General features: G+C 55.8%; 1 protein-coding gene and 1 long non-coding RNA gene across 6 annotated transcripts in view; one reads left to right on the top strand and one right to left on the bottom strand.

Moving 5' to 3' along the window:
* Positions 1 to 26,533, top strand: part of KIRREL3 (kirre like nephrin family adhesion molecule 3) — a 551,364-nt gene that overhangs the window by 493,750 nt on the left and 31,081 nt on the right. For all 5 annotated transcript variants that reach the window (XM_059414007.1, XM_059413998.1, XM_059414010.1 and 2 more), the window contains exons 6-8: positions 7,245 to 7,402; positions 16,936 to 17,086; positions 22,894 to 22,999. In XM_059414007.1, the coding sequence (XP_059269990.1) occupies positions 7,245 to 7,402; positions 16,936 to 17,086; positions 22,894 to 22,999 (415 nt within the window). The remainder of the gene's footprint in view (positions 1 to 7,244; positions 7,403 to 16,935; positions 17,087 to 22,893; positions 23,000 to 26,533) is intronic.
* On the bottom strand, positions 20,067 to 23,936 carry LOC132026146 (uncharacterized). Its single transcript, XR_009406796.1, has 3 exons — positions 23,721 to 23,936; positions 23,381 to 23,530; positions 20,067 to 20,913 (listed from the first exon to the last, which is right to left on the bottom strand). It is a non-coding gene; the product is annotated as an uncharacterized LOC132026146 (long non-coding RNA).

The raw sequence follows: 26,533 nt of genomic DNA on the forward strand, positions 1-26,533 counted from the left end.
GGGCAGGAGCTCTGAACCCCCAGTGCTTCACACTGGGGCTGGCGCCGAGTGGCTGCTCAGTATAGATTTTCTGAATGAAAGGTGACCTCCCACTGAAAAGCAGTTCTGCGAAAACCCCCACAACCCCAGTCCTGTGTTGACCTTCTGCGGTTCTGCGCTTTGGCCATGAGGTGGCGCATCCCCGGCAGTGAGGAAACGGGAGGCTGGGGTTACCTGTAGCCCAGAACCTGACGGCAGGGCACAATGACCGAAGTGAGCAGTGAGTGGGTCTGACCAGCAAAAATCATTCATCTACTCCCTATCCGGCCCCTCTCAAGCACCAACTGCTAGCCAAGCCGATGCCTCCAAGAGCCCTCTGAAATTGGCCTGGGGAGGGGAGCCCACAGGCAAAGGCAGAGCCCCTCCTGCACCCACGTGGGGACAGAGGACCATGATGAGGACAGGAGGCCTGGTGGCAAGGGCTCTGAAGGGTCACTGCAGCTTGTCGGTAGGTCTGTAGGCTGCCCTGACTCTAGCAGATAATGTTATAGGGTCCAACAAACCAGGATCCAAATTCCAACCATATCCCTTGTCTGCTGTGTTGCCTTAGCCAAGTGATTTGCCCTTTCTGAACCTGTTTCCTGCTCTGCAATATGGAGATGCCAATAGTACCAGTTTCGAAGGTTAATGAGGATAAAACAAGAGAGCCTTTGGCACAGTGTCTTTCACATAGCACCCAAACTAAATATTATCCTTAAAAATTGGACGTAATAACCAATATTTGCATAAGCCTTTGCAAGGCTCTCTCGGCATTCTTCATATCATAAAAATAACCCTCATAACCGCCCGGCTAGTATCTTTATCACCCCACTTTCCAGATAAGAGGGCAGGGGCTGTTGGATTACGTAACCTGCCCACAATCATGCAGCTTGTAAAGTAATAGACTCAACCCAGGTTCAGCTCAGCAAACACAGCCGGGGTGTCCCCTTCGAGGCAGGTGCTAGGCCAGGTGATAGACATCCAGGGTAGGTGAGGTGGCCGTTGAGGGGACGGACAGCATCTGCAGATCACTTCCATAGACCAGGTCAGCTACTGAGACAGAAGAGTCCCCAGAATGCTACAGTCTCGTAGACAAAGCGGGAGATTCTCCAGGGACCGGACAACCCCTTAGTGCAGTCTTGAAGGCTGAGTCAGAGGGAGCCCGGAGAAGACGAGCAATGAGAACTCCAGCATTCCGTCAAGTTCAAGAAATGCCCTGGGCAAAGGAACCAACCTGCTGTGGAATATGGTTCATGCTGGGCCCTGACGCCAAGCCAAATTTCCAGCAAGCAGCAGGTGGACCTCCTCTCTCTGACTTAAGTCCCTGGAACTCGCAAAGGGAGCGGGGTGCCAACAAAGGGACAGAGGCCCCCTGGGGGCTCTCACTGTCCAATGAGCTCCTCCTTCCAAGCACTCATCAGTTTGTAATTTTTCTAGGAGACCTCACATACTGGTGCATACACATTATGCGGGGTCTTTTTTCAATGCTGATTCTGATGTGGGAGGTCTTGGGGCAGAGCCCAAGGGTCCACATTTCCAAGCAAGCTCTCCGGTGAAGCAGATGCTGTAGGTCCCTCCTGGGCACATGCTTTGAGTCATGAAGGTCTCTCCCCATCGGCTCCCAGAGGGCAGGCCGTGTTCAGGATTCCTTAACCACTCTGTGCTTTCGGGGGTGACAAGGAACAGGCTGGATGGAAGGAAGGGAAGGATGAAGGCCAGGGGGCAGACAGGAGGGAAGGAGGGAGTGCTGAATGCTGGTTGGCCTGCAGGCCTGAAGCTAGAGACAGGGATGCACTGAGGAAGGGCAGCCAGAGGCCCCTGGGGGCCCTCCCTCCGTGGGGTCAGCATGGGCACTCCCAGCATGAACTAAGCCCGCCCTGCATCCCAGCCAGATCCCTGGGGCCTGGGGCTGAACACTGATGCCTTGAAAACAAGAAAAAGCAGCACCAGCAACCAACCTGCCCCTGCCAAGTGTCTCTGACCTGTCACCTCCCCAGCCTGTGAACCGGACTGGGCTCCCTCTTCTACCAGCAGGAATGGTGCTACCTCGAAAACAGACTGAGAACCACCCCCACGCCCTCCCAGCCCAGGCTGCCCTCTCCAGAAATGGCTGGAAGCAGCCTGTCCCCCAGCGTCACACAACAGAGTTTCTGCACTGCCGTCCCAGGGAGGGCTAGCAGGCTCCCCTCTTTACCAGCCCCCCAACAGTCACTCGTCCACCACCCCCAACTCTACCCCCACCACACACACACACACACACACACACACACACACACAGAGTAAAAAGTGCTGACCCCAGAAACCAATGCCCGTGACAGACCTCCCCTCCAGCCATCTTCGGTTGATTTACTCAACACATGCGTGAACGACTACATGCCAGGCACGGATCCAGACACGCAAATTCAGCAACATCCAAGACAGACAAAGTCTTTCTCTGCTGTCAAGAAGTCTCCTTGGTCATAAGGGGAGACAAACAATAGATGAACCTGGGCATAAAGAAAGTAAAGGCGGGGTGGGGGGCTCGTACAGGGTGGCCGGGCCTCACTGAGGATGTGACATTTCAGAGACACCCTCCTTAACGGGAAGCAGCCGGCAGGACAAGGATATAAATAGAGATTCCAGGCGGAGGAGCCAGGGCCAGGCCTGGGGCGGAGGTGAGCTTGGCGTGTTTGGCAAACAGAAGGGCGGTGGGCAGGGCATGGTGGGTGACGGGGGTAGAGGGAAGTCAGTTTCAGGGGCGGCCCAGGGCTGAAGGTGCAGGTGCTTATAGGCAACAGGGAGGAGTCCGAACTATGTTCTAGGTAGAGTGTGAGCCCCTGGCAGGGTCGACACAGAGCCAGGCCACAGTTGGATCGGGGTTTCTAAAACACCACTTCCGGAGAATGTTCTGTGTGTGAGAGGGAGACCCAGGAGTTCCATCCAAAGAGCTCAGGGTCAGCGAGGTGCTCTGCCGTGCCGTGGGGGCAGGAAGGTGGCCTGGCTGACCTCCCGCTCTTCTCCAGCAAGACCGTCCAAGCCCCTGCTGCTGGCCTTTGTGGGCTGATGTGCCCCATCAGCCGTCTGTAGAAACCAACCTCCTCTGGGCCAACCCCCTGAGGAAGCTGGCCGGGGACCCACCTAGGTGACCCAATGGATGTTGAGGGGAGCCCCCTCAGTGCTGCCCTTGGCCTGGCACCAAGCCAATTTTCCCAGCCTGTTCTGGCAAGATTGCCCAACCAAGTAAAACAAAACCATGAGTCAAATAAGCTTGATACCGTACGGTCACTGGGTAGGCTTCCAGGGAGCAATTCCAGAACAGGGCAGAAATCCTCAAACTCCCAGCTCCACTCTGCCCTCTGCCCAGCTGGTGTCCTGTGGGAAGGACATCAGATGGTCACCCCAGCGTATGCTCTGGTCCAGAAGCTTGAGGCCTTCTGATCACGGGATCCCTTCTTAGAGACAGCTGTGGGGCTGGGTGGGTGGCTTCCTCAGCTTCTCCCTGCAGCATCCTTTATTTCCTAAGAGGGCTTAAGGAACCTTAGTACGGAAAACAGATGGAAGCTTTACCTTCCTGGTGGAACCAGGACGCGCTTCCCGAGCCCATCCCCATCCTTCTCTGCCCTCCCTCGCAGGTAACTTTGGATGGTGCTATGCTCTCTGGCCTCAGTTTCCTCCTCTGTCAATGTGCCACCTGACTTGGTCTCCCTACCTCACCTTGCCGCTCAAGTTCCCCCGCCCCAGGCAGCAGAGCTCAAAGAAAAGTCCTCAAGGGCCCCCCTCCCACACAGGGAGAGATGGGCGCCCGGCATAACCAGGACCAAGCGCCCCTTTGATCATGGGGCAGTAATTTGGGCAATGCATCCCTTTGGCCAGCAGTGCCCATGGAGCCACCCCCTGTCTGAGCCCGAGCTGTGGCCTCCCCGGGCCTTCTGTCCAGCTCTGTGGCCCAGCTCTGCCCGGGGTGCCTTCCAGGCTTCCTCGGGCCTCAGTCACCCAACAGTTAATGCCATTTCCTCTTGACTGACAATGAGCACAACACCAAAACAGTCAACTATTTTTATCTCCGGATTAATCACAAAAGGCTAACGCTTCCACCTTCCCTGTGATTAAAAATTAGGAGACCAAACTCTATAGTGGTTCAGGATAATAACCAATCCTGTGAGGGCGACGTATGAATAATGCATCTCCGGGCCCCACGGCTCAGCCTCCCCCCACCTCCCCACCTCCCCCTCCGCTGCCCCACACCCAGCAGCCCCAGCTCCGGGCCAGTCTGAATGGAGAGGTAATGAGTCGCCCGTTCCGTCCGCGCTACAGCTGCCAAGAGCGACTGTTGATTTCTATTCAGTCTCCTGGCCCCCAAACTCCTCCCTCCTCACCCACTCCCACCCCACGCACCCCGGCCCCATCCGCACCCCCTCCTACCCCATCTGGTGTGCAGCGAGGCGAAGGCCAATCAATAATGCATAGCTACATGAATAACCGCATGATAACCACTTATTTAGGAAGATATAATCAGGACCCATTCTGAGGATGGATGTTCGTGTGTGTGAGCGTGTGTGCGCGCTCGGGTACTCATGAAGCGGGCGTCCCACTCCCCTCTCCCCTCCCCTGCGCTCCCTCTAATCCAATATTCCAAAACACAGGACTAGAACGGCAAGAAGGAAGCTCGGCCCCTCGTTGTATGTGGTTTTTAGAAAGACCTCCTCGGGCTCTGTGCTGCGATCAGAGTGGGATAGGCACCTGAGCAAAGGCCCCGGGGACAGCTGGTTCTCCAACCTGCTCGCACACTGGAATCCTCCCGAAGTTTGGGGGTCCACCGCCAGAGATTGGAATTTAGTTCGTGGGGTGCAGCCTGCCAATGGGATTTTTTTAAATCTCCCCAGAGTATTGTAATATGCAGCCAAGGTTGGAAACCACGGTCTCAGGCCCAAGACAAGTCGGCGCCAGAAGGAACTGTCCGGATCTCCTGTTGTCCTTTCATATTTTGTATCCGGTGAAACAAAACCAGAAGGAGGGACCCCGTGCCCGAGTTCCCCCTTCTAATTTAGGGTACTTTCCACAGGACCATACCCTCTAGCTCTTCCCTGGAGAGTCCCAGAGACACGGGGTGGTCCAGTGTTTCTTCTATTCCTGACACTTGAAATGGTTCTTTCCAATGTCTCTTGCTCTCCAGCTCAACCCGGAGCGCCTCCATCCCGGACACCTACTGGAGAGAAAGCTGCCCCCACAGAAGAAAGGGGGGCAGGAGCCCCAGCCCCGGCCCTCCCTGCTGGAAGAGGCCCAGCATTGCACAGAGCTAAAATTCCCCTCATCAACAACTGTCACACCCCCTCCCCCCATTGTGGAAAGCCCTCATTAGCCTCCCTTTTGCTCTCTGGCCACACCAGCACCAAGGAGGCCTCCGGCACTAATGAGGGAGTTTGGGGTGGGCGGGGTAAGGGGTGTCATCCTCATTGTCCAGCCCACAACCAGCATCTGCCTGAGCCCAGAGCCCCCTGGGGAGGCTGGGCAGGGTTGGGTGAGGCCAACGGCCTCTCTGGGCCAGGATCTCCAGTGGAGTTCTGGGGCTGCTGATAGCATCTTGGAAACCCCAAGGGTTTGTTTTTCCTCAGAAAATAGAAACATGGAAGTTGGTACTCACTGGGCTGTATAGTTCTGAACTGGGCCTCCTCCAGGCCAGGAAGGAAGGAGGCACAGACACAAGCTGAAGGGGCTGCTTTGCTGTTTACCTGGCCCCAGAGCCTCCTTTAGTCTCCTGGGTGCCCTAGGAGAGTGGCAGATGTGGGCAGGCCCTGGGAAGGGGAGGGAGGCCAGGCAGGTTGTGGGCGTGGGGCCCTGGGTCAGGACGGGGCTGGCAAAGCTGTTTGACCCTGCTGAGTCCATCTTCCCAGATCCCACCGGGCAGAAGCTTGCACAGGGCCTGGATGGAGACAAGGACCTTCTCCGGCAACTGGGCAAAGGCCTTTTGTGCCAAGACCCCCATCCGTCAGCACCCGATTTCCCCTCCATCCATTCACTCAGCAAACATGCAGCTCAGCCCTCCTCAGGCCTCCAGAACTGACTGGCCCAGCACTTCCCTGGGGGTGGGGTGAGGGAGGTGGAGGAGAAGCCTAGGGACCTCCCAGGGAGTCTCCAGGGAGCCCTTCCCCTTCTGTGGTTTGTTTGTTGGTCCGGGGAGGAGAGGCAGGGAACCACAGAAACCTGAGACCCTCTAGGTGTCCCTAAGCGCGAACAGGAGAAGAGGCTCTGTGACCTTAGGCCAGTCATTAAACTTCTCGGGGCCTCTCCTCCAAATGATGGTCACCTGTCATCATAAGTGCCCATCCCACATCCCAGGGTCGTCCAGGGGATCAAAGGGGTGACTCCATGGACTTGGCAAACGTGATGGAGCGTCTGCCAGCAACTGGGCCCTGTGCTGGGTCAGGTGGGATATGCAGCCGCTGCTATGGACATCTTCCCCACGGCAGCACCCCCACCTCTCAGGAGCCACAAGTCTCCGATCACCCCACTGTGAAACACAGCAGGAGAAGTGGGGAGCAGAGATTCGCCCTGACTCTGGGATGAGGCAGTTGGAGCCATTCTGGAAGAATCAAGCACTAAGGAGGTGTGAGGGTCGCATAGCCCTCTGAAACGCCATCTCAGTCTTGCAAGGTTGCCTGCCCCCTGTCCCCTGACCCCTGCAAGGGCAAGGAGTGGAGGGGAGCTGCAGGTGTCAGAGGCCCTGGCTTGGGGCCCGTTCCCCAGCAACCTTGAGCTAGTCACTTAATGTCTCGATTTCCAGATCTATGTCATTGGGATAATAATAATGTTTACCTTGCAAGACTGTTGTAAGGATTAAATCAGACGACAGATGTGACAGCGTTTTGTTTTAAAAAAAGAGAGAGAAGTTAAAAAGAAAGAAAGTACAGATATTATCTGGGCAGCGGAGCTTTGCCTCCCAATCTGATCTGTGAAACGGAGCTAATGATGCCGGCCCTGTCCCCTCACGGCTCATCGCGAGTGGCGGATCAGATGATGGCAGGAACATCGGCTGCAAATAAACATGCCGTGCATATGTCAGGGATTATTGCTGTTGTTGTATTATTGTTATAATACAAGGGGATTATACATTTTATTAAAGTATGATAATTATTGTTTGTCATTGGCTCCATAAAATCCACCCAGCCCAGCCTGCCAGCCCTGCTGGAGGCGAGCAGCGCCCTCAGTCTGACCTCTCTACCCCTCTCTCCTCCCCTCCACCCCTGCAGTGCCACCTGATGACCCGGTCATCCTGGGGGGGCCTGTGATCAGTCTGCGGGCAGGGGACCCCCTCAACCTCACCTGCCATGCAGACAACGCCAAGCCTGCGGCCTCCATCATCTGGTTGAGGAAAGGAGAGGTCATCAATGGGGCCACCTACTCCAAGGTGAGGCCTTGGGGCAAGGGGAGGAGCGGGGCCGCGGGGGGGGGGGGGGAGGGGGGGGGGGGGGGGGGGGGGGCTCGGGGGGGGGGGGAGGGGCCTCACCGGGAGAGCCCCCTTTCCCCAACTCTGCGCCTCTTGCACTGTGTGTGTGCTTTTTGTCTCCCATTCTTCCTTACCTCTCGTTGTCTTTTTCTCTCTCGCTCTATGTCAGTTTTTCCCTCTCATCCTCTGTTTCTATTTATCTGACCTTTTCTGTCTCCTGACTGTGCAACTCTGTCCTCCTCTCTTCTTTCCTGGGGTAATTGCTGGGCTCGGTCAAGACCCTAAGAATAGAATAAGGTCGGAGGAGGATGCTCACGGACAGAAGTGGCCAGGGCCTAGGGTTGCTAGATAAAATACAGGACACCCAGTTAAATTTGAATTTCAGTATAAGTATATCCCAAAATATTGCATGGGGCATAATTATACGCCATACTTGGACTAAAAAGTTATTCACTGTATATCTGAAATTCAGATTTAACTGAGTATCCTGTATTTTTATTTGCTAAATCTGGCCAACTTTCCAGGGCTGTGAGGTAAGGCTTTTTAGGTTCTTGCCTGTCCAAGATGCCCGACTGAGGAAATCCAGCCCATAATCCCTTATGATCCCTTGCACCTGCTGTACCTATCTGCAGGGGTGTCTTTCTGTAATTCACACAAGGTACCATGAGCCGGAAATGCCCTGAACTTGCCCCTGTATACTTGGGTCTTTATTATTTTTTTTTTTAAAGATTTTATTTATTTATTCGACAGAGAGAAATCACAAGCAGGCAGAGAGGCAGGCAGAGAGAGAGAGGAGGAAGCAGGCTCCCCGCCGAGCAGAGAGCCCGATGCGGGACTCGATCCCAGGACCCCGAGATCATGACCTGAGCCGAAGGCAGCGGCCTAACCACTGAGCCACCCAGGCGCCCAGGGTCTTTATTTTTTATATTTTTTGATGCTTTGACATCCCAAAGCCTTCCCAATGAGGAGGGACTGCCACTCCCAGGCTTAGCTAATCTCCTAGAGACGGGAAACCAAGCACCAAGCACACGCCTTTGATATGCAAATAGCCCAGCATCCAAACCCTCACCACCTCCTTTTAACCAGCTGGGAGTCCGAGGTGCTGGCCTCCTCCAACTCTGAATCCTTAGGGCCTGGATAACTGGAGATCAGTCCTACAGCCAAGAGCTTCTGGAAATGATTCAAACCACCCAATCCCAAAACCTTTGTCCATTCCTTCCCACAAGAACCCCAACAAAGGCGGGCACCACATTTTCCCCTTGCTCTCCTTGCTGCCGGACCACCCCTGAGGCATCCCCGTGACCCTATGTGGAGCAGGGCTCCCCCTCCTCTTGGGGGCTGTAACAAATCGGGCACTCATCCCCTGATCTGCTGGCTTTCTCCTACCTGAATAAAAATAAGATCCCAGGTACAGGTTAAAGCCTCCCCCAACCAAACTCCACTCAAGGAAATTGTAAACAGAATCCCAGACCGCGTTTATATATCATAGAGCCTTTAAAGATGAACAGGATGGTGGAGGATGGCTGGTCCAGCTCCCTTGATGTACAGATAGAAAAGCAAGGCCTGAAAGAGAAGTGACTGCCCTTCTCAGTTGGTGAGTGGCCTGAACCACAGTCTCGCGGCACCCAGGGCTGCGTTCCTTCCTGTGTTCTCTCAGTACAGCCTTAGACAGAGGGACAGCTGCTGCCAGGTTGTGTCCACCCCCAGGGCCAACCAGTGCGCCCAGGCTCTGAAACTGGAGGTCCAGGCCTCCAGAACCCCAGCTCGCTGCTTCCTGTGGCTCTCCTGGGCTTCAGAAAGTGGGGAGATGCATGACCCGTTCCCCACTCCTACCCCACCGTTCCTTTTCCTGGGTCTTGAAAAAATAAGCAAGGCTTTCATCACCAGTCGGGGCTATGAGGCCAAAATGACGCTTCTCTGAGGGTGTGTCTTTCCTGTCCAAACCTGACTCCCGGCCAAGGAGTCTGCCCTAGGGCTGCTGACAAGGCCCCACCCCGCCCTGGGCCCCCACCCAGATCCTGGTGCCAGAACCCAGGACAAATGCCTTCCCTCCCGCACAAGTCCACCCAGGGGGAAGCTGCCAGTTGAGAAATAAATCTCTCACTCCTGTCCTGGGCTGGAGCCGCCCCTGTTATGGCTGAGGGAATAGATCATCCAGACAAGGATGAAAAGGAAGGCAAGGGGTATTCCTTCCCATCTGGGCATCTGTCCAGTCCCTTCCTGAAGTTGGGTCAGCCTGCGGCCCCTGCCAAGATTTCTGTCCTGCAGAGGACACACCCCATGCAGGGAAGAGAAAGGTCGGAGTCACCCTGCTGTGCCCGTCCGGGGGTCACCTTGCCCCAGCGCATTGCATCACCCATGTGGTGAAGGGCCCTGGAAGAGCCTGGCAGGGTGCTACAGCAGGCCAGAGCAAGAGGCCACGCTCGCCCTCTGCACCCCCGTCCCAGCCCAGTTCACACTCCTGCAGACCGATGACCAGAAGGACAGCACCGGGCAGCAGGGGCCGGGGTTCCAGACCCTGCTCTGTGAATTTCAGGAGAGTCATTCCTTGAGCCTCAGTTTCCTCTCCGGTAAAATAAAGGGGTAAAATAAAGGGGTTGGATCAGACACTCTGTAGGAGTAGGGCTTAGGCTTCCATAACAAAATACTACAGACCCGTGGCTTAAACAACAGACATCTATCTCTCCCAGCTCCAGAAGCTGGAAGGCCAAGATCAAGGTGCCAGAAAGGAGGGTTGCTAGTGAGCTCTCTCTTCCTGGCAGAGGCACCTTCTCTCTGTGTCCCCATGTGGCCTTTCTTCTGTGTGTGCAGAGAGACAGATCTCTGGTGTCTCCCCCTCTACTTACAAGGACGCTTAAGTACCCTTATGACCTCATTTAACCTTAATTACCTCCTTAAAGGTCCTTTATCTATATACGGTCACACTGGGGTCTGGGCTTTACCATGTGAATTCAGGGGGCACACAATTCCGTCCAGAGCAGGTCCTTGCCAGCTCTGACAAGCAATAAACCTACGACTGACCCAGCAGTGCTCACGTGGAACCAGCTCTAGGGGCCACCACCCTCTGCCTCCCCCTCCTTCTCCCAGGACTGCAAGGACCAGTCACAGAGGCACTTCTGATGACCCAAAGGCATAGCAGCCCCAGAGGTGAGAGCTGCTGAAACAGAGAGAAACAGAGAGAGGGTGTTAAGAGATCACTCAAATGTGCAAACTGTCAAGCCGTGCCCAGGGACCCCAGAACACATTGCCTGGGGCAGCCCTGCTGGCCCTGAGGTCAGAAGCCCTCAGTATTTGTCACCCAGTGCTGGTTAAGCCCATGTCCCCGGAGCTGGGCAGCCTCACTTCGAAACCAGGCTCCACCCCCTTCCAGCTCTGCCATGGTCAGCAAGAAAGCTACCTAACTTTGCAGTGCCTCAGTGTTCGCATCTGTATAGTGGGGAGCAAGAACAGTGCCTGCCGCAAAGGATGGCTGGAAGGCTGGAACAAGAAGAATGCCTTGCTGGCGGGCTCTCTGCCTGGCCCTCACTTGATCCTCTCAGGCTCCAGGGTGCACCTTGCTCTCCCCTTTCCTAGATGGGAATGTCCGTATGACTGTAGGGCTCCATAACCTATTATGGTAACTTAGTCTCTCTGCCTCAGTTTCCCAAGCTGCGAAACAGGGTGCTATTAGCCACAGACACCCATCAGGGCTGCTATGAACTTAAGGTGAGTGATGTACAGAAAGCACCTGGTGGAGAGTCAGAGCACCGGCCAGTTGTGTTAGACCTACCTCTCAGACCTCCAGCCCAGATCTGCCTCCCCAGGAGTCATCCACTAACCCTGGTTTCAGGGAACCTTCTTTCTGCCATCCAGCATGTGGCCAGCAGGGGAAGGGTGAGCCAGCAGGACGGAGGACAACATCACTGAGGATGGCCAGGCCCCTTGCCCTGGGAGGAGAATCAGAAAAAGGAAGCCACCCTCTGCCCCCGCCCTGACCCTTGCCCCAGCCCAGGCTGTGGCCCCTCTCCTTGAACATGCTGCCACCAACACTTTGGTGGCCGGAGTGCTTGGGGGAGTGCCTGGGACTCCTGGCGGGTGTCTAGCGGCAGAAGCCTGGGAGCTGGTAGCAAGGCCTCCCTCCAAGTCCCCTCTTCCTGGACGCCCAGCCTCAGGCTGCCTTCCCGGGCTAGACACCAGAATGGCAATCACGTGGCATTCATCTGGAAAGCCAGCAGCTACACAGACCAGGAGAGACAGGACAGGTTAAGGAAGAGGGGGGAAGAAAGAATGGCCTGAGCCCAGAGAGAAATCTTCCTGGCGAGCCAGCTTCCTGCTCTGTCTCCTACTTCCCCAACAGCTGATGGGCGGCAGATGAGGCCCTGACCCTGATTTGGGGGATGGGGGAGCAGGTAGGAAAGTTGCATAGTCTTAGGACTGCCTGCTCGCCTGCTCACCACAACGCCCCGCCTCCCCGCCCCATGCCAGTCACGTATATATCTACTAAGCCCCTCGCTCTCCAGGCCTCCAGCTTCAGGCTGCTGCCTACTCAAGGAGCCCTCCACCCCCCCACCACCAGGACATGGAGCCTCACTAGGGCCCTGTGCTAAGAGGAACTCTGGAACAATTCCTCTTAAGGCCTTCACTGGGGTCCAGCTCCCTCCAGGAGCCCCTCTCACTCTGTATTCCCTCCAACCAGTCACCCCAGCAGCACCCGCATCGGCTTCTCTTAGGGGCCCAGAGTCTCCACGCAGCACGGCAGCCCCCACCCTCTTGACCTTCTTTGTGAAGGGTATCCATCCTCACCCAGAGCACAGGACTTGGGGCCCCAGGGATACAGGGTCTGCAGCCAATTACATTGTGGTTCTCCACCTTCCCTTACAGCCCTCATTGGAGCCACAGGACAAGAGCCCCTAACAGATCCCCCAGACAGCTATAAAAAGAGGAAGCGAAGAGATGAAAAAAAAAAAATTTTTTTTTAAAAAAGGACACAGCAGGTGGGGGAGGTGAATGAAGGAGGGAGAAGAGGGAAGCCTTGTTGCCAGGCAATCAGGCCTCACTCCAGGGCTTTCCAGGCTGTTTGCATATCAATTGGCTTCCCCGAATTAGCACCAGGGTTGGAGCACCCACCCCCACTCACCCACACCCCCTCGTTCCCTCCAACCTCCACACAGCATGCCCCGCTCCACCCCGTCACCTGTGTTTCCCACACAGCCATCTCTAGGCTGCCCGCCTCTCCGTGGAGCCTCTGGGCTCTCCACTGCCCTCTGAGGCCCGGGAGGCCTTGGGAAGAGCCGAGCGGCCTCTGCTGCCCACACTGGACCAGTGCACGCAGAATGCACTCTGTGGCCCCAGCCCGCCCCCCAACGCCCCTCACCCCCCACCCTCCCACCCCCACCTCTTGTTGAATGCCAAGTGCCTGCCCTCGGGGATGATGCCTGGGGGCTGGGGACACAAGAAGCTGCACGGGGCACACGGGGTTTAGAGATGCCTCACACAGCCACAGGATTAGTCTCGAAAGCTCAGAAGCTGCTCATGGATGGGGGCCCATGGACACACACACACCTTTAGCAGAGGGGTAGAAAGCCCACCCACGAAGTCTGCTGCTCCCACACTCACTCCCGGGCACATGCCACTGATCCGCACCTCCAGATCCAGGTGGGCTGGGCCCTGGTAAAGCCTGAGGAGCTGCCATCTGGGTCACATGAACTGGGCTGGGGGACTCTGAGGCCAGCATTTGGCCCCACATTCCTCCCCACCAAGCTGGAGGAAGGGCTGCCTCGGTCCTTGGAGGCCGTGGCCTCAGAGACAAAGTAACTTGCCATTAATAATCCACTTACCCTCCCCGAGCTGATTTGCATGCTAATGAAGGTTTCTGGAGCAGGAGGTGCGAGGCTGGGGTTCGAGGTGTGTCCCAGGAGCCCCGTTCAGGGAAGGGAAGATGGACCAGGAGGAGCTGGGAGAGGAGGGAAAGTGGAAAGCTGGAAAGCGGGCTGGGACAGGAACCTACAAATGATAGAATGTTCCTTCCCCCTGGCCTGGCCTGTGGCTTCGAGGACCCAAAGTGCAAAGCCTTCATTTGTATGTGAGGGAAGGGAGATAGGGGAGGGGAATGAAGGAAAAGAAAAAACAGAAAGAAAAGGAGCAAGGATAAGGAGGGACTGCTGAAGGAAGGGAAAGTAGGTTGAGAAGACAGACGGAGGCCAAGGGCAGGATGCCGCAGAGCAGACAGGCCACCAGATCCGAGGTGGGGGAGGGGCAGCCTTACACCTGCGGGTGAGACTGGTGTCCGATCCCTGGGAGCCGAAGCCCAGGGTGAGATGCTCCGCTTCCCAGGGGGAGCCAGCTGCTGAGGCCCTGCCTTCCCCTTGCTCTCCCCTTGCTTAATGAACACATCTCCCTTTTCTCTAATTAGGTGGAACAAACAACTTGAACCAGAATTTTTATTTCCCAGAAAAGCACATGCCTGGACACAGTAAATATGTCATTAATCATCATTCGGAGGCTCAGGAGCACCCTGGGTGTGGGGAGGAAGGGTAGCAGTCAGAGGGCCTAATTAGGAGCCCGGGCCTCCCCTGCACCCCTCCCGCCAGCACCCGGGCAGCCCGCCTCCCTCCCACCAGGCCGGGAGCAGATCAATGGGAAAGGTGCCCAGCAGAGTCAAACTTAATGTAAATAAATGTTCTTGTTAGCACAGTGTAAAAGTAAAGAAAGGGGGATGGGGAAGAGCCGTACAGGCCTTCCCCACCTCCTCCCTCCCTCCACCCTACCCCAGGTCTTATTTCCATCCAGGAAATTGTTCTTATTAGTGCTTGGCTATTTATAGACACGTGAACCAGTACTGAGATAGGGCTTGGCTTGAGGCTCAACCACACGCCAGCCCCATGGCCCCCATCCCCCTCCACTAGCCCTGTTCTGCTGGCCTCCGGTTCAGCTCCTGGCCCTGAAGCTGAGCTGGAGATCCTCAGCCCACTGATGGCCCCGCTCCAGGACCCCCGCTGCCACCCCACTTCCTGGGGAAGGAATGTGCCACAGGAGCCCACCCAGGCCCAGGTGATTCTAGAACGTGCAACAGAAATAGTCCAGACCCTTGCCTTGCTCCGTGGATCTCTCTGGCATCTCAGAATATGTCTTTATCTAAAGCAGGATGCGCTTGTTCTAGACAGAGGCTCAGGGCGTGTGCTCCGAGTGCTGGAGGCCACCAGCTTTGCTGACAAGGACCACACAGAGCTGAGGACCCCGAGAGCAGGTTCCAGGAGCTTACATACTGCTGCTGTTAAGTAACAAAAATTTGACTAACTAAATTTGAAGATCTAATTGGCTTCAGTAAATGATTCATGAATCAGGCTGCATCTCATCCAGCAAGTAGAAAGGAGTTCCAAGGAGGTGCACAAAAATGGAAGGTTTTTAAAGGCAGAGATGGAGAGGAGAAAAGGAAATAATAGGCAAAGAATGCCTCCTTTCAGGCAGGGTCCCCCTTAGATAGAACTGAAGGATGACCTCCCCTGCGGACCAGGAGTTTCCAGGTTCGCTGGTTAAATGTCACATCCAGGGGGCGCGGGGGTCTGAAACCGCAGGAGGCTAGCTAGGCATTAGGTCTTGGTTTGCTGATGGGGGACCCTTAACGCAAGTGACTCCATTTTGGCCAGCTGTCTCCTTCTTAGCACTGCTAAGTAGCTCGGTGAACTTAAAAGTCTGCTGACTCCCTCTCACTGTTCCCACCTTTAAGTGAAAATCTTACTAACCACCGTCTGGCTCGCAGGGAGCTGTGGGGGGAGGGTCACGGCCTCGGGGGTCACCGTCCTCAAATCCCAGCCCTGCCCGGCAAGTTTCTGACTCACTTTGAACTAAGTTTTCTTTTCTATTAAACAGAGCCAGTGCTCCCTTCCTTTCAGGGTCTGGTGAGAACAGTACTGGTACTATCTTAAGGGAGGTTTTGAGGAAGTAAAATCTCTTCATCTATCCTCTGGCTCCGAGCAAGTAGAATGAGACCTCGTCTGTCCGCCACCCTTCTCTGGAGGGAGCTCAGTAGCTTCCCAGGATCAAAGGTCTCTGAGTACTGGACTGAGTACTGACTGCTGCCCGACACAGCTCCCCAGCACCTACCTTGCTGGGTCCCCAAGCCACCAGGGAAGTAGCTGGAAAGGAGCACAGCACGGCCTCACGGCCCCCACTGGAAATGGAAGGCGGGAACCCAAAGCTTTCAGATTTGCCTTTGTTTCCTAGAGCCGCCCTCACCATGTCCCGCAACCAGTGCCTAGAACAACCGAAATGTATTGTCCCGCCTCCTAGAGGCCAGAGAGTCTGAAATCGGGGTGTCGGCAGGCTGTGCTCCCTCCAGGGAGAGTCCTCCCTTGTCATCTCCCCTCCTCCTGGCTCCTGGAGTCCCTTGGCTTGTGGCCACATCACTCCCGTCTCTGCCTGTCTTCCCATGACCTTCTTCCTCGTTCCTTTCTATGTCCTCTCCTCTCCTTCAAAGTACACCAGTCATTGGATTTGCCCTCCCGCACCCCATCCAGGATGATCTGGAGATCCTTAACTAATTACACATTACTCCGAAGACCCTATTTCCAAATCAGATGACATTGTGACGCTCCAAGAAATTAATTGGGGGGGGCACTCTTCAGCCCATTATAGGACCCTCCTACTTATCTCACCCCCAACTTGCAGTGTAAGTTTGGTAAAGCTCTGCATCCCTCCTGGTCTTGTCTATTTTCTCCACTGTCACCAGGCCAGCAATGGCATCTGTCCCGCCTCCAATTGGTCGGGGATCTAACGAGGTCAGGAAGTAAAATGATTTGAAAAGTTGAAAGGGGGGACGCCTGGGTGGCTCAGTGGGTTAAAGCCTCTGCCTTTGGCTCGGGTCATGATCCCAGCGTCCTGGGATCGAGCCCCGCCTCGGGCTCTCTGGGAACCTGCTTCCTCCTCTCTCTCTGCCTGCCTCTCTGCCTACTTGTGGTTTCTGTCTGTCAAATAAATAAATAAAATCTTTAAAAAAAAAAAAAAAAGAAGAAGAAAAAGAAGAAGAAGAAGAAAAAGAAAGGTTGAAAGGGTTTATAGATAAAGGAATGAAATGGTCAGTGTGCCTTGATTCTACATGCATCCCCGGCCCAGCCCTGCCCTTACCCCCATGCCCCAAGTTGCAGCCCTTCGTACCAGTGACATCACTGCCTGGGAGGAGGGGGACAGCACCTCCCCCACTACCGGCTGCACGTGCTGCCTGCAGACCCAGAGGCCCCCCCAGACACCAGAGGACACCTGCAGCCGGATTTCCTTTGGAGTCTACAAGTCCAGGCTTTTCCCACATGGTGGAATAGTTCCTTTGTCCCTCTGCAGCCCAGGGCGCGGCCAGGCCAGGGAGCCGCCAGGAACCCCCCAGCTATCTGGGGACACTTGCACCCTTGGCTGTCTGGGGCCGAGGGCTTCTTCTTCTCCACTGAGGCTGGGTCATGTCTTCCCCTACCTGCCCAGGCCACTCCAGCCGAATGACCTGGGGGCTTCTCTCCCTGCTCTCTCAGACCCTGCTGCGAGATGGCAAGCGCGAGAGCATCGTGAGTACCCTCTTCATCTCCCCGGGCGACGTGGAGAATGGGCAGAGCATCGTGTGCCGAGCCACCAACAAAGCCATCCCGGGAGGGAAGGAGACTTCGGTCACCATAGACATCCAGCGTGAGTACTGACTCAGCCCACGCAGGGGGCCAGGCCCGGGGCAGCACACCACCCCCCACCACTGCCCACCTCCAGCACTCCCTGCCTGGAACACAGGTTGGGGGGAAGAGCCAGGCCTGGACAAGCAGCTCACCAGAGCCAGCACCACAGCCTGCAAGGTGTCTGAAGACAGGAAATGGGTCCGACAGCTCCCCAGACTGGCCCAGGTTGCGTTTGTGGGCGCCCCGAGGGCTTGTCCTTATTGTCACACGAAGTCACGACATCAGATGAGAATCTTTGGCCGATGACTTGTTCAGGCCACATTTCCAAACTGTTTCAGGTAGAACTTTCCACATCAATAAATATAAAGCAGGCCCCTAGCTCTGCTTTACCACGGGGAGCCCACACGCTCCCTTGGCGAGAAAGCCAGGGCAGAGGGCCTGGGGGCAGCAGGGAGCTCAGGGCTCCCCCCACAGCAGCCCATGCCCTACAGAGGGTAGGTACATGGGGGCCCCTCTTACGGAAGGGTTCAAGGAGAGAAGAAGCAGAGTAGTCTTTCAGTCAACCTGCACTTTCCAGGGACCATTTCATCTTTACAACAACCACTGGAGTAGGTTGCCGGTGGTCCCTCTGTGGGAAGCAGGCACCCCAAGGTCAGTCAGTCTGCCCAAAGCCACAGACCGTCAGATGTAGAGAGCTCGGCTTTCCGCAGCCCACACCGCAACCCCTCTTCTACACTGCACACAGCAGGTCCTCAGCAGGTGTCAGTTCTCACAGTCAATGTCAATAGTCACCAGGCATTCAATCCCCACCAGCCCCCTATTCCAAAAGCCACCTAAACAGATTCCCAGTGCTTTCCTACAGTCTCCCTCAAGTGCCTGTTGGCCCCAGAGAACAACAACAAGTGCTCAGAAAGGTGGTCCCACAACCTTACTCCCAGCACCGGACTAGCTTGGGTCTGAGTACCAGCTCTCAGAAGTGGACTTTTCTTGCCTTAAATGCCCTTCCCACAATGCACGATGTCACTGTGTGCTAGGGGCTGATGTGGCAGCAGGCTGGACCTGAAGGTTGGCATTCATTTCCTCCTTACTACTTTATTCATTCTACATCAAAAATCCCCCACCTACCAGCCCCGCTCACATGAGGCTTCTGGGTTCTGTGCTCCGCGTGGCTCTGTGGGGCTCTGGGGCTGCGTCCTGGTGTTCCCAGGGCCCATCTTGGGAGCCAGCGAGTGGCCGTCCCCAGTCTCTCTAGAACCCCGGCAGCTGCTGCCTAGATTCCAGAAGGCAACAGAAACCATTATAACCCTGAGACGGGCTTGCTCCACACACCCAGACCCAGCCGCCGAGTCCTTGGAGAAGATTTATCTTTTCTTTACCATCTTCACGGGCTAGTAACCCCCACTCGATCACACCCACCAGCTGGAGGCTTCTTTTTCTGCTCCTCATTTACTGAGAGCCAAGAACAGTGGGGCCCTTGCCAGACCTGGGACCAGGGTGATGGGAGGGAGACGCTCACTCTGACAGCCTCCCTCCCTGGCTGTCCACACCCGCCTACTTCTTCCGAGCACCAGCTGTGGGCCCAGCTCTGGACAGGAAGCAAGATGCTCTGGGGATCGAGTGGTCCAGCATCCCAAAAGGCTCCCCAACCCATGGGCAGTGAGGGCCGAAGTTTGTCACACACTTTACTCCAGGAATGCCAGTTCCTTGTCCTTGGACCACACGATGTCCCGTCTCCTCTTGCCCTTAGACTGACCGTGATCCGAGCTCTCTCCAGACACGAGCCCAGTCGGGGAGGAATAAGGATGGGGGACATGAGACATCCAAGCCTCCCACTGCCAGGCTGCCGGTTGGACCCCCCACAGATCCCCAATCTGGTCAGGAGGCCCACACCAGCTATGGAATCCCACACAAAAGGAGCCAGCTGGCAGCTCCCCATGCCAGCAGCCTGGGCCCCGGCGGGGGGGGGGGGGGGGGGGACCCAGCAGCAGCCAAGCTCCCCTCCAGGCTGGGAGAAGCCCTCCTGTCACCAAGAATGCCACCATCCTAACCACACCCCACCAGCTTTTCAAAGGCACCCCCCTAATGCGCTCTAGGGGGATGATCCATTCACCAGGGCACACGGCTGACAGTCTCCATCAGAGGAGAACACCAGCCTGGCCCAGTCTCCACGTCCTGGCTGGCTCTCTTTCCAAGGACGCCTCTGCCACACAAAGCAGGAGGCATCGGACATGAAATCCCAGAGAGGCTGCAGCTCCGGGGCCCCGATCCCTAGGTCAGCCCCATCGGAGGCTGGACAGGGAAATGGTCAAGGTCACAGCATTCCTCCTGCTTGAAATTCCGGCTCTGCCACTTACTGAATGATGCTGGCCTCACGGTAACCACCGTGCCTCAGTTCTCCCATCTGTGCAAATGACAACGGCCGTCATACAATGGCTGTGAGGATTCAATGAAATCGTTCGGGGATGCTTCCAGCGTTTGTGCCCGGCTCAGGCTCAGCTCGCTGCACCTGTCCGTTGTCCCTCCCATGCACAGCTCCCCTCTCAGCCTGAACGGGGGAGAGGTCTCCCGCCCCTTGCCGCCTCTCCTGAAGGTGTTCCCTTCTGCCTGCCTAGCAAAAGCACACGCTCGCTCTACCACCTTCCCTCTGCCTCCTTCCTCCTCCATTTACCCACTTGTTCATTCAGTAAGCGTCCCGCTGTTTACTGTGGACACCACGGGCCGGATCAGAGCTGCCTTTGCAAACCTGCTTATTTTCTCAGTCAACCAAGAAGCATCCAAACTCAGCAAAAGCACATTTGTTGTTTGTTTCCCTTGGTCTTTATATGTTACCCAACGGAAGACAAAGCCCCCAGATTGAGTAATGGGAGAGAAAGCTGAACACCCCAAAGTCCCACTACATCTGGACGCTGCATCCAGCTGCCAAGTCGCAAATGAACGTGCCATAAAATCACTGAGTCATGGAGTTTCTCCCTTTCCCGCCCCCCCGCGCTGTACTGCTTCCCAGAACACACACGCGCGCACACACACGCACACGCAGGTTGCTGATGGAAACGCTAACAGACTCTCAGCTCTAACATCTGTTCAATATGATCTCAGTTCCACCGGCGACATCAAAGCCGCCCTCCTGCAAGCGATGCAGCCGACATCACAAGTGGGATTAAAATCGTGTCTAATAGTTGGATATGACATAAACTATTTATACCTCTGGAGCCTGGCAGGCTCCTGAAAATTCATATCCGGCGCATCCAGAGCAGAGGGGTGGACAGAGGGACACAGGGACCTCAGGGTTCGGGGGAGAGGTGCAGATGAGACTGGCAGGTGCACCAGCCTCCTGGGGACCCATTCTCTTGGGGCCCTTCAAGAAAGCTGGGGTACTAAGGATTTAGCCCAGGTAAAGAAGCTGCCGGAGAAGGGCATGCACGGGATAAAGTCAGAATGGCGGGTGGCAGGAAGGGACCCTAACAGGTGTATACTCCATCACCCTGCTCCCCAAGACTCCTCCCTCTATAAAAGACACCCAGGTGGGGAGGGTCCTCCTGGGGCTACCTCCCCCCAAGTTCTGTGCCAGGTAGATTCTACGTTCTGTCCAACTTGTGCCATGACTTCCTCCAACAACAGTTGCACTGAGGGACTCTGTTCTGCCTCTCAGTACTGAATTTCACAATGCGAGGCCGTGAGCCAGCCATGCATTTGGCTCTAGATGGCCATCACCAAATTCCTCTGCCTTAGGACAAGTTTCTCCAACATGCAGCGAGATGCACACTCCTCCGTGGGTCTCCACATCTCTAGGGTTGGGGCCATCGGAGCCGGAGGTGGCCCTCGGATGCCCAGTTGAGGCAGCTCACCCTGCAGAGAAAGAGAGCAGGGACCGTTGATGGTACCCGCCCTGGAAGCTGTGGGCCCTCAGCTTGGGGTTGGGGGGATGGGGGCCAGCCAATGGGCAGCAGCTAGGGAGAAGCTACAAGGTTCTGGGGGTCTTAGCTCTCCACGGGGTGGGAAGAAAGCTCTCATGGCTGGTCCTTGAATTACGCTTTAAAAACAAAGATAGAGATCATTGAAATCCCTGTCACCTCCCTTGTAATTCTCCATGAAATTCTCCACGGCTGCTGTAACAGGAGCTCCCAGGACCGTGGTCTGCATCCGGATCTCATGTAGGGAGATCGGGGTCCCCAGAAGAGTCCGCCACCCTGCTCAGGAACCAGAGTTCTCCCCCCCATGTCTTTCAAGTTCCCTGCGGATACAGGTGCAACCTTGTGGGCCACCTCCCTGGCCCCCGCCGCTGGACCCGGGCACTGTGCAAGGAAGCAAGACCCGGCTTGAGCACCAGCAGGACAAAGAGGGCCTGAGTGGTCCAGGGATCCCAACTCCAGGGTGGGCTGGCCTCCGTTCATAGCCGGAGGCCTGTGCGTAAGACTCTAGGGTCTCGGAAGCCCACCTGTGGTTTCAAACAGACGCTCAGGCTGGAGCAGCTGGAGTCCTGCTCCCCTTGTGGGGCCCTTCGCAGGTGCCCAAGAGGGGTCAACATGTTTCTCCGTGGTCTCTGAGAAACTGGCTTCTTCTGCTGCTGAAAATGGGCTAGATGGAACCCCTAAGAAGTCCACTACCCTCCCTCAGTTTGCCGTGATCTCGGGTGAGAGCTGCCGAAGATGTGGCCTGGGACCCTGCCTGAGTGGCAGGGACCATGCTGCCTCCTTACTCAGCTCAGGCTTGTACGCCCGCCGGCCCTATACACCGTAATGAGTACGAAGATCAGGCGCTGGTCTCGTTTCCCTCTTCCTACCTCTCTGCATCTCTCTCCTGCCTTGGTTCTCCAGTCCTCGATACTGGGTGGTCTCTCTCCCCAGCGCCCCGTCTCACGTTCTGTCTCTGTCTGCTTGGTCTCCTCCAGTCTTTTTGCTTTCAGTGTGAAATCTCCGTCTGATTCTCTGTTTCTGTGCGTATGTCCATCTCTCTGTGTGTCTCTCTCCAGCTCCCTGCTCTCTGCTTCTCTCTTTTTCTTATTCCTCTGCATTTCCCAATCTCTCTCTGTCTCTGTCCATGTCTCTCTCCCTGTCTCTCTCTGTAAAGGTGTCCTCTGCCTGCCTCCCTCCCTTCTGTCTCTCTGTCTGTTTGCAGTTCCCCCTCCTTCCCCACAGCTCTCCCTCCTGTCTCCTCTCTCCCTCTCCTTTCCCTCCCCCTTGCCTCTCTTCCTGTCTCCTCCACCTCCCACCGTTTTGCACTTCAGAGCCTGCCTTCTCATCATGTTGCAGGAGAAAGACTTGCCCAGCCTTGGGGGCTGAGGGCTGGGTGACACCAGTCAGGGCCCAGCAGAGATGCTCAGGCTGATGAAAGGGTGTAAATGCCACTTTCAAGTTAACAGATGCACCAGAACCTTTACACAAACAGATATGAAACAGACATTTCAAAGACCAAAAAAAAGTGTATTTAAATGGGGCTTAGTGTCCATGCTTCCCCTTGTGCCCCCTGCACCCTCTTCTGCCCCCTCTCTTGTCTGAAGTGTTTTGTTCTCTCTAAAGGCTGGAAGATGGGCAGCGTGTGTCTGGGGACCCAGGAAGCCACGCCTCCTGTCTGGTTGTTCATTTAAACACTAGGCCTTGAATCCACATGGGGATCCCTGACCCCCCACCAGGGCAGCTGAAGCAGGGAGTAGGGGAGCCCCCGGCTGAGACCCCCAACTTTGGGGGGATGACCAGGATAGTGGCTGCTCTCAGGGCCCCTCCTGGTAGAATCTCTGGCCTTTACCTTCCCTGTCACCCAGAGGATCTCCTTGCCCCAAAACCATGGGCACAGCACCCCAGTTTGCAAAGGAATCTCTTCTCTCTGCAGACCCCCCGCTCGTCAACCTGTCAGTGGAACCACAGCCAGTGCTGGAGGACAACGTTGTCACGTTCCACTGCTCCGCAAAGGCCAACCCGGCTGTCACCCAGTACAGGTAAGAATCCTGCTGATTCTTACAGGGCACCGCCTGGCCCCTGGACCCCTCCACACCTGTGCCCATCACACAGGCTGTCATTCGTGGCCTTGAGTGTGCAGCGCACGGGCTGGGTCACTGGGAGAGCCCAGGATCCTTCTCCCTTCCCCAAACACCCATCCATCCATCCCTGGCCAGGTAGAAGTTCCCTTTCCTTCATGTACATGCAAACACCCCTCCACCGGAAGCAGTGGGCATAACCCCTTCTGTTTGGAGAGCTCTACTATCTTTCTTTCTGAAAAAAGGCAGAGAGGCTCCAGATGAGGAATAAAGGTAAAACAACCAGGAGATGCAGTAAGATCAGAACCTAGATCTGTGCCATGGGCCCACCAAACTGCTCACCTGTGCAGGGTAAGATTTCGGAGACAGAGGGCCCTGTCCAGCAGGCACCTCGGATCATGTCCATCTGTGGCCCCCACGCATCCCTGCTCACAACACTGATAAAAGCACCACGGTGTTTTACACGCTTGTCTTTCCCTGTTGATGGAGCTCCTTGAAGGCAAGAACTGCAATTTAGCAACTTAGGGCCCGCAGCATGGGGCAGAGCATGGGACGGGCCATGGAAACCTAATAATGCATGCTGGCTCCCCGGGGCACCTCCCTGCCTGGGCACCCCTGCAGGACGGGATTTCAAAAGACGCAGTGCCCTCGGAGATGCTCAAAGGCAGACAAGGACACTCACCTCCTTTAGATGCCCTGGGGAACTCGCCATGGCCCTAACTCGGAGCTGTCCTTCCCCGCCAGCCCAGACTTGATGGTGGAGCCCAGAGCGTCATCTCCGCCATCGAGATGGGTTATTAAGCTGCAGCGGCCGGTGCCAGGGATGCTAATGGCCCCAGACTAGATCATCAACTGGCCAGTGGGAGTGGAGGACAGGGACAACAAGAGGCAGCGCAGCCCAGAGGGCTCAGTGAGAGGAAATGGGCCAAAGAGACAGCCAGAGAGATTCGGGTTGGACGCAAGGAGGAGCTCCCCGCAGTGCAGATAATTGAACGACACCAGGACCCTGGAACCAAAACCCAGGAAAGGCATGGAGTCTTTCTCCTTGAGGACATTTTAAAATAGGATGAAAAGCCATCTGTCATGTCCCGTGTGACCATTCTCTGGGCCCAAGGCCGGGCAAAGTGCGTTGCAGAAACATGGCCCTGGGGCCCTGTGGGGCTGGGGGGCGGGGTGGTTTGGCTGGGATCTGGCATCTGTCTGGAAGTGACTGAAGATGCAGAACAGACAGCCTGAGAGAGGCCCTTTCTTAGGGCTTTCTCAGGGCACCTGCGGTGACAGGGTCGGCCCCTCTCTGCTGTCGCTCGTGCGGTCTGCTTACAGTCCCTAAACGCTAGGTCTCACGTGCCCACAGACCTCAAATGCCCATTTCCCTGGGCAGCCCCGGACTCCCACAGGTGCCCTCGCAGCTCTCCCAGGAATGCCTGTGGGACCCCAGAGACCAGAACGTACAACTTCCATGGCTCTTCACTGCCAGGCTCCGGGTTACCTGAGGACCCAGTTATGGGCAGCGGGCAGGGCCATGATCGGGGACCCAGCACTGTCCCCCACCCCTCCCCTGCCTTATGACCAGGACAGTGTGAGCCAACACCCCAGCAGCCAGGCTGCCCGCCTGCCTCTTAGAGTCACCCCCCTCTAAAAGCAGAGCACCAGTGATAAATGATGAAGTTCATATCTCCTTCTGGAGGGATCATCATAAACAAATGTGACAGTAGGAGCACCTGGGTGGCTCAGGTCTTTATCCTGGAGTCCTGGGATAGAGCCCCACATCAGGATCCCTACTCAGCGGGGGGGAGTCTGCTGCTTCCTCTCCCTTTCCCTCTCCCGTTCCCACTGACTCATGCTCACTCCCTAGCTCTCTCTTTCTCTCAAATAAATAAAACGGAATCTTAAAAAAAAAAAAAAAAAGAAAGAAATGTGACATTACATTTAAGAACTAATGAATGTAGGGGAATGTGACAATTAATTGGCCTATTCTTGCCATGTTTCTGTCATTTCAAAGTGGGGTTTTGTGTTGTTGTTGTTGTTTGTTTTTTTTTTAACTAAAAAGTTAATAGGGGCACCTGGGTGGCTCAGTGGGTTAAAGCCTCTGCCTTCGACTCAGGTCATGATCCCAGGGTTCTCGGATCGAGCCCAGCATCGGGCTCCCTGCTCAGCAGAGAGTCTGCTTCCCCCTCTCTCTCTGCCTGACTCTTTGCCCACTTGTGATCTCTCTCTCTGTCAAATAAATAAATAAAATCTTTGAAAAAATAATTAAAAAACTAAAAATTTAACAAATAAACAAGCATAGAGCTTGCAGGTTTCCCTCTGCCTTCACCCTACCCTAGGCCCCCAGGATCCCGGGTCAGCCCCTGGTTACAGAGGGGCCGCCAATCACAGAGGTGTCTGAAGGGGCAGGCGTTCCCGCACAGGCTCACTCTTGGGGCGTGTCACCTGCCCTCACGGCCCTCTGATTAGAAAAGGGCCTGAAAACAGATCAGTGTGGACCACATTCCCTTCAGGACCCCAGAGACTTTTTGGAGAAGGCCTTCTGGCCTCTAGGAAAATTTGGGAGAGCGGAGAGAGAGGAGGGCCCCCCGTGCCTACCCATACCGGCCCAGCTCCTCGAGGGAGGGCTCAGCCCGCAGGCAGATGGTGGTTCTGGACGCCGTGTTGGCCTCCGAGAAGAAAAGCCTTAAACAAATCTCCTCACATAAGTACATTGATTTTTCCCAACTGACTTTGACAAGATTGCAGGGATCTGTGTTTCTTTTCTTGCACGTTCATCCTGATTGCTTCTTCCCGTGCTGCTCTGAGGCTGTGATCTCAGAAATCAGAGCTATGCCTCCTCCATCCCAGCACCTGGGAAGGGGACATGGGTGGGTGTGGGAGCAGGGGCGACGGACTCAGCTCTCACTTCAGCTGCCCCCCAGACCCAGGAGCCAGAGGCGGGCAGACCGGGTCCTGGCACACCAGGAAATGCGTCTCCCCACCTGCTTCTTGGGACTGTCCTCTGAGGCTCTTCGGAACCCCCCATGTCCCCCTGTGGGTCCCAGGGCAGGGACCACCGCCCAGTGTGAAACTCAGGACTAGGTAAGGATAGCCTGTCAGCTGTGACAGCCAGGCCTCCTGATTCTGTGATATAAATAATTAATCCTCTTACGTTTGCTCCGGCCAAATTAGACATTGATTGGGAAAAGCTTAATCTGACTCCTTTTCAGAGAGGCTGGGGGTGGTGGGGTGGGAGCAAGAGTGGAGGTGGGGGCGGGGGAGGGGGGAGGGTCCAACAGGAAGGAGGAGGAGGTGGAAGATAAGCCAAAGGAGAGGGAGGAGAGGGAAGGACTGAGAGACCTGGTCTTGTTCTTGGGTCACCCTGGACCCTGTGGCCAGCTGCTGGAAGAGGTGGTTTGAGCTTCTGGAAGGGATCCCTATAAAGGGTTTTATTGGTGTGGGAGAGGAACATAAAGAAAGGGAGGAAAAAGAGAGACTGAGCAGGATTCAGGGATTCAGTACTTC

This window comes from Mustela nigripes, chromosome 1, assembly GCF_022355385.1.
Source record: "Mustela nigripes isolate SB6536 chromosome 1, MUSNIG.SB6536, whole genome shotgun sequence".
Lineage (NCBI taxonomy): Eukaryota > Metazoa > Chordata > Mammalia > Carnivora > Mustelidae > Mustela > Mustela nigripes.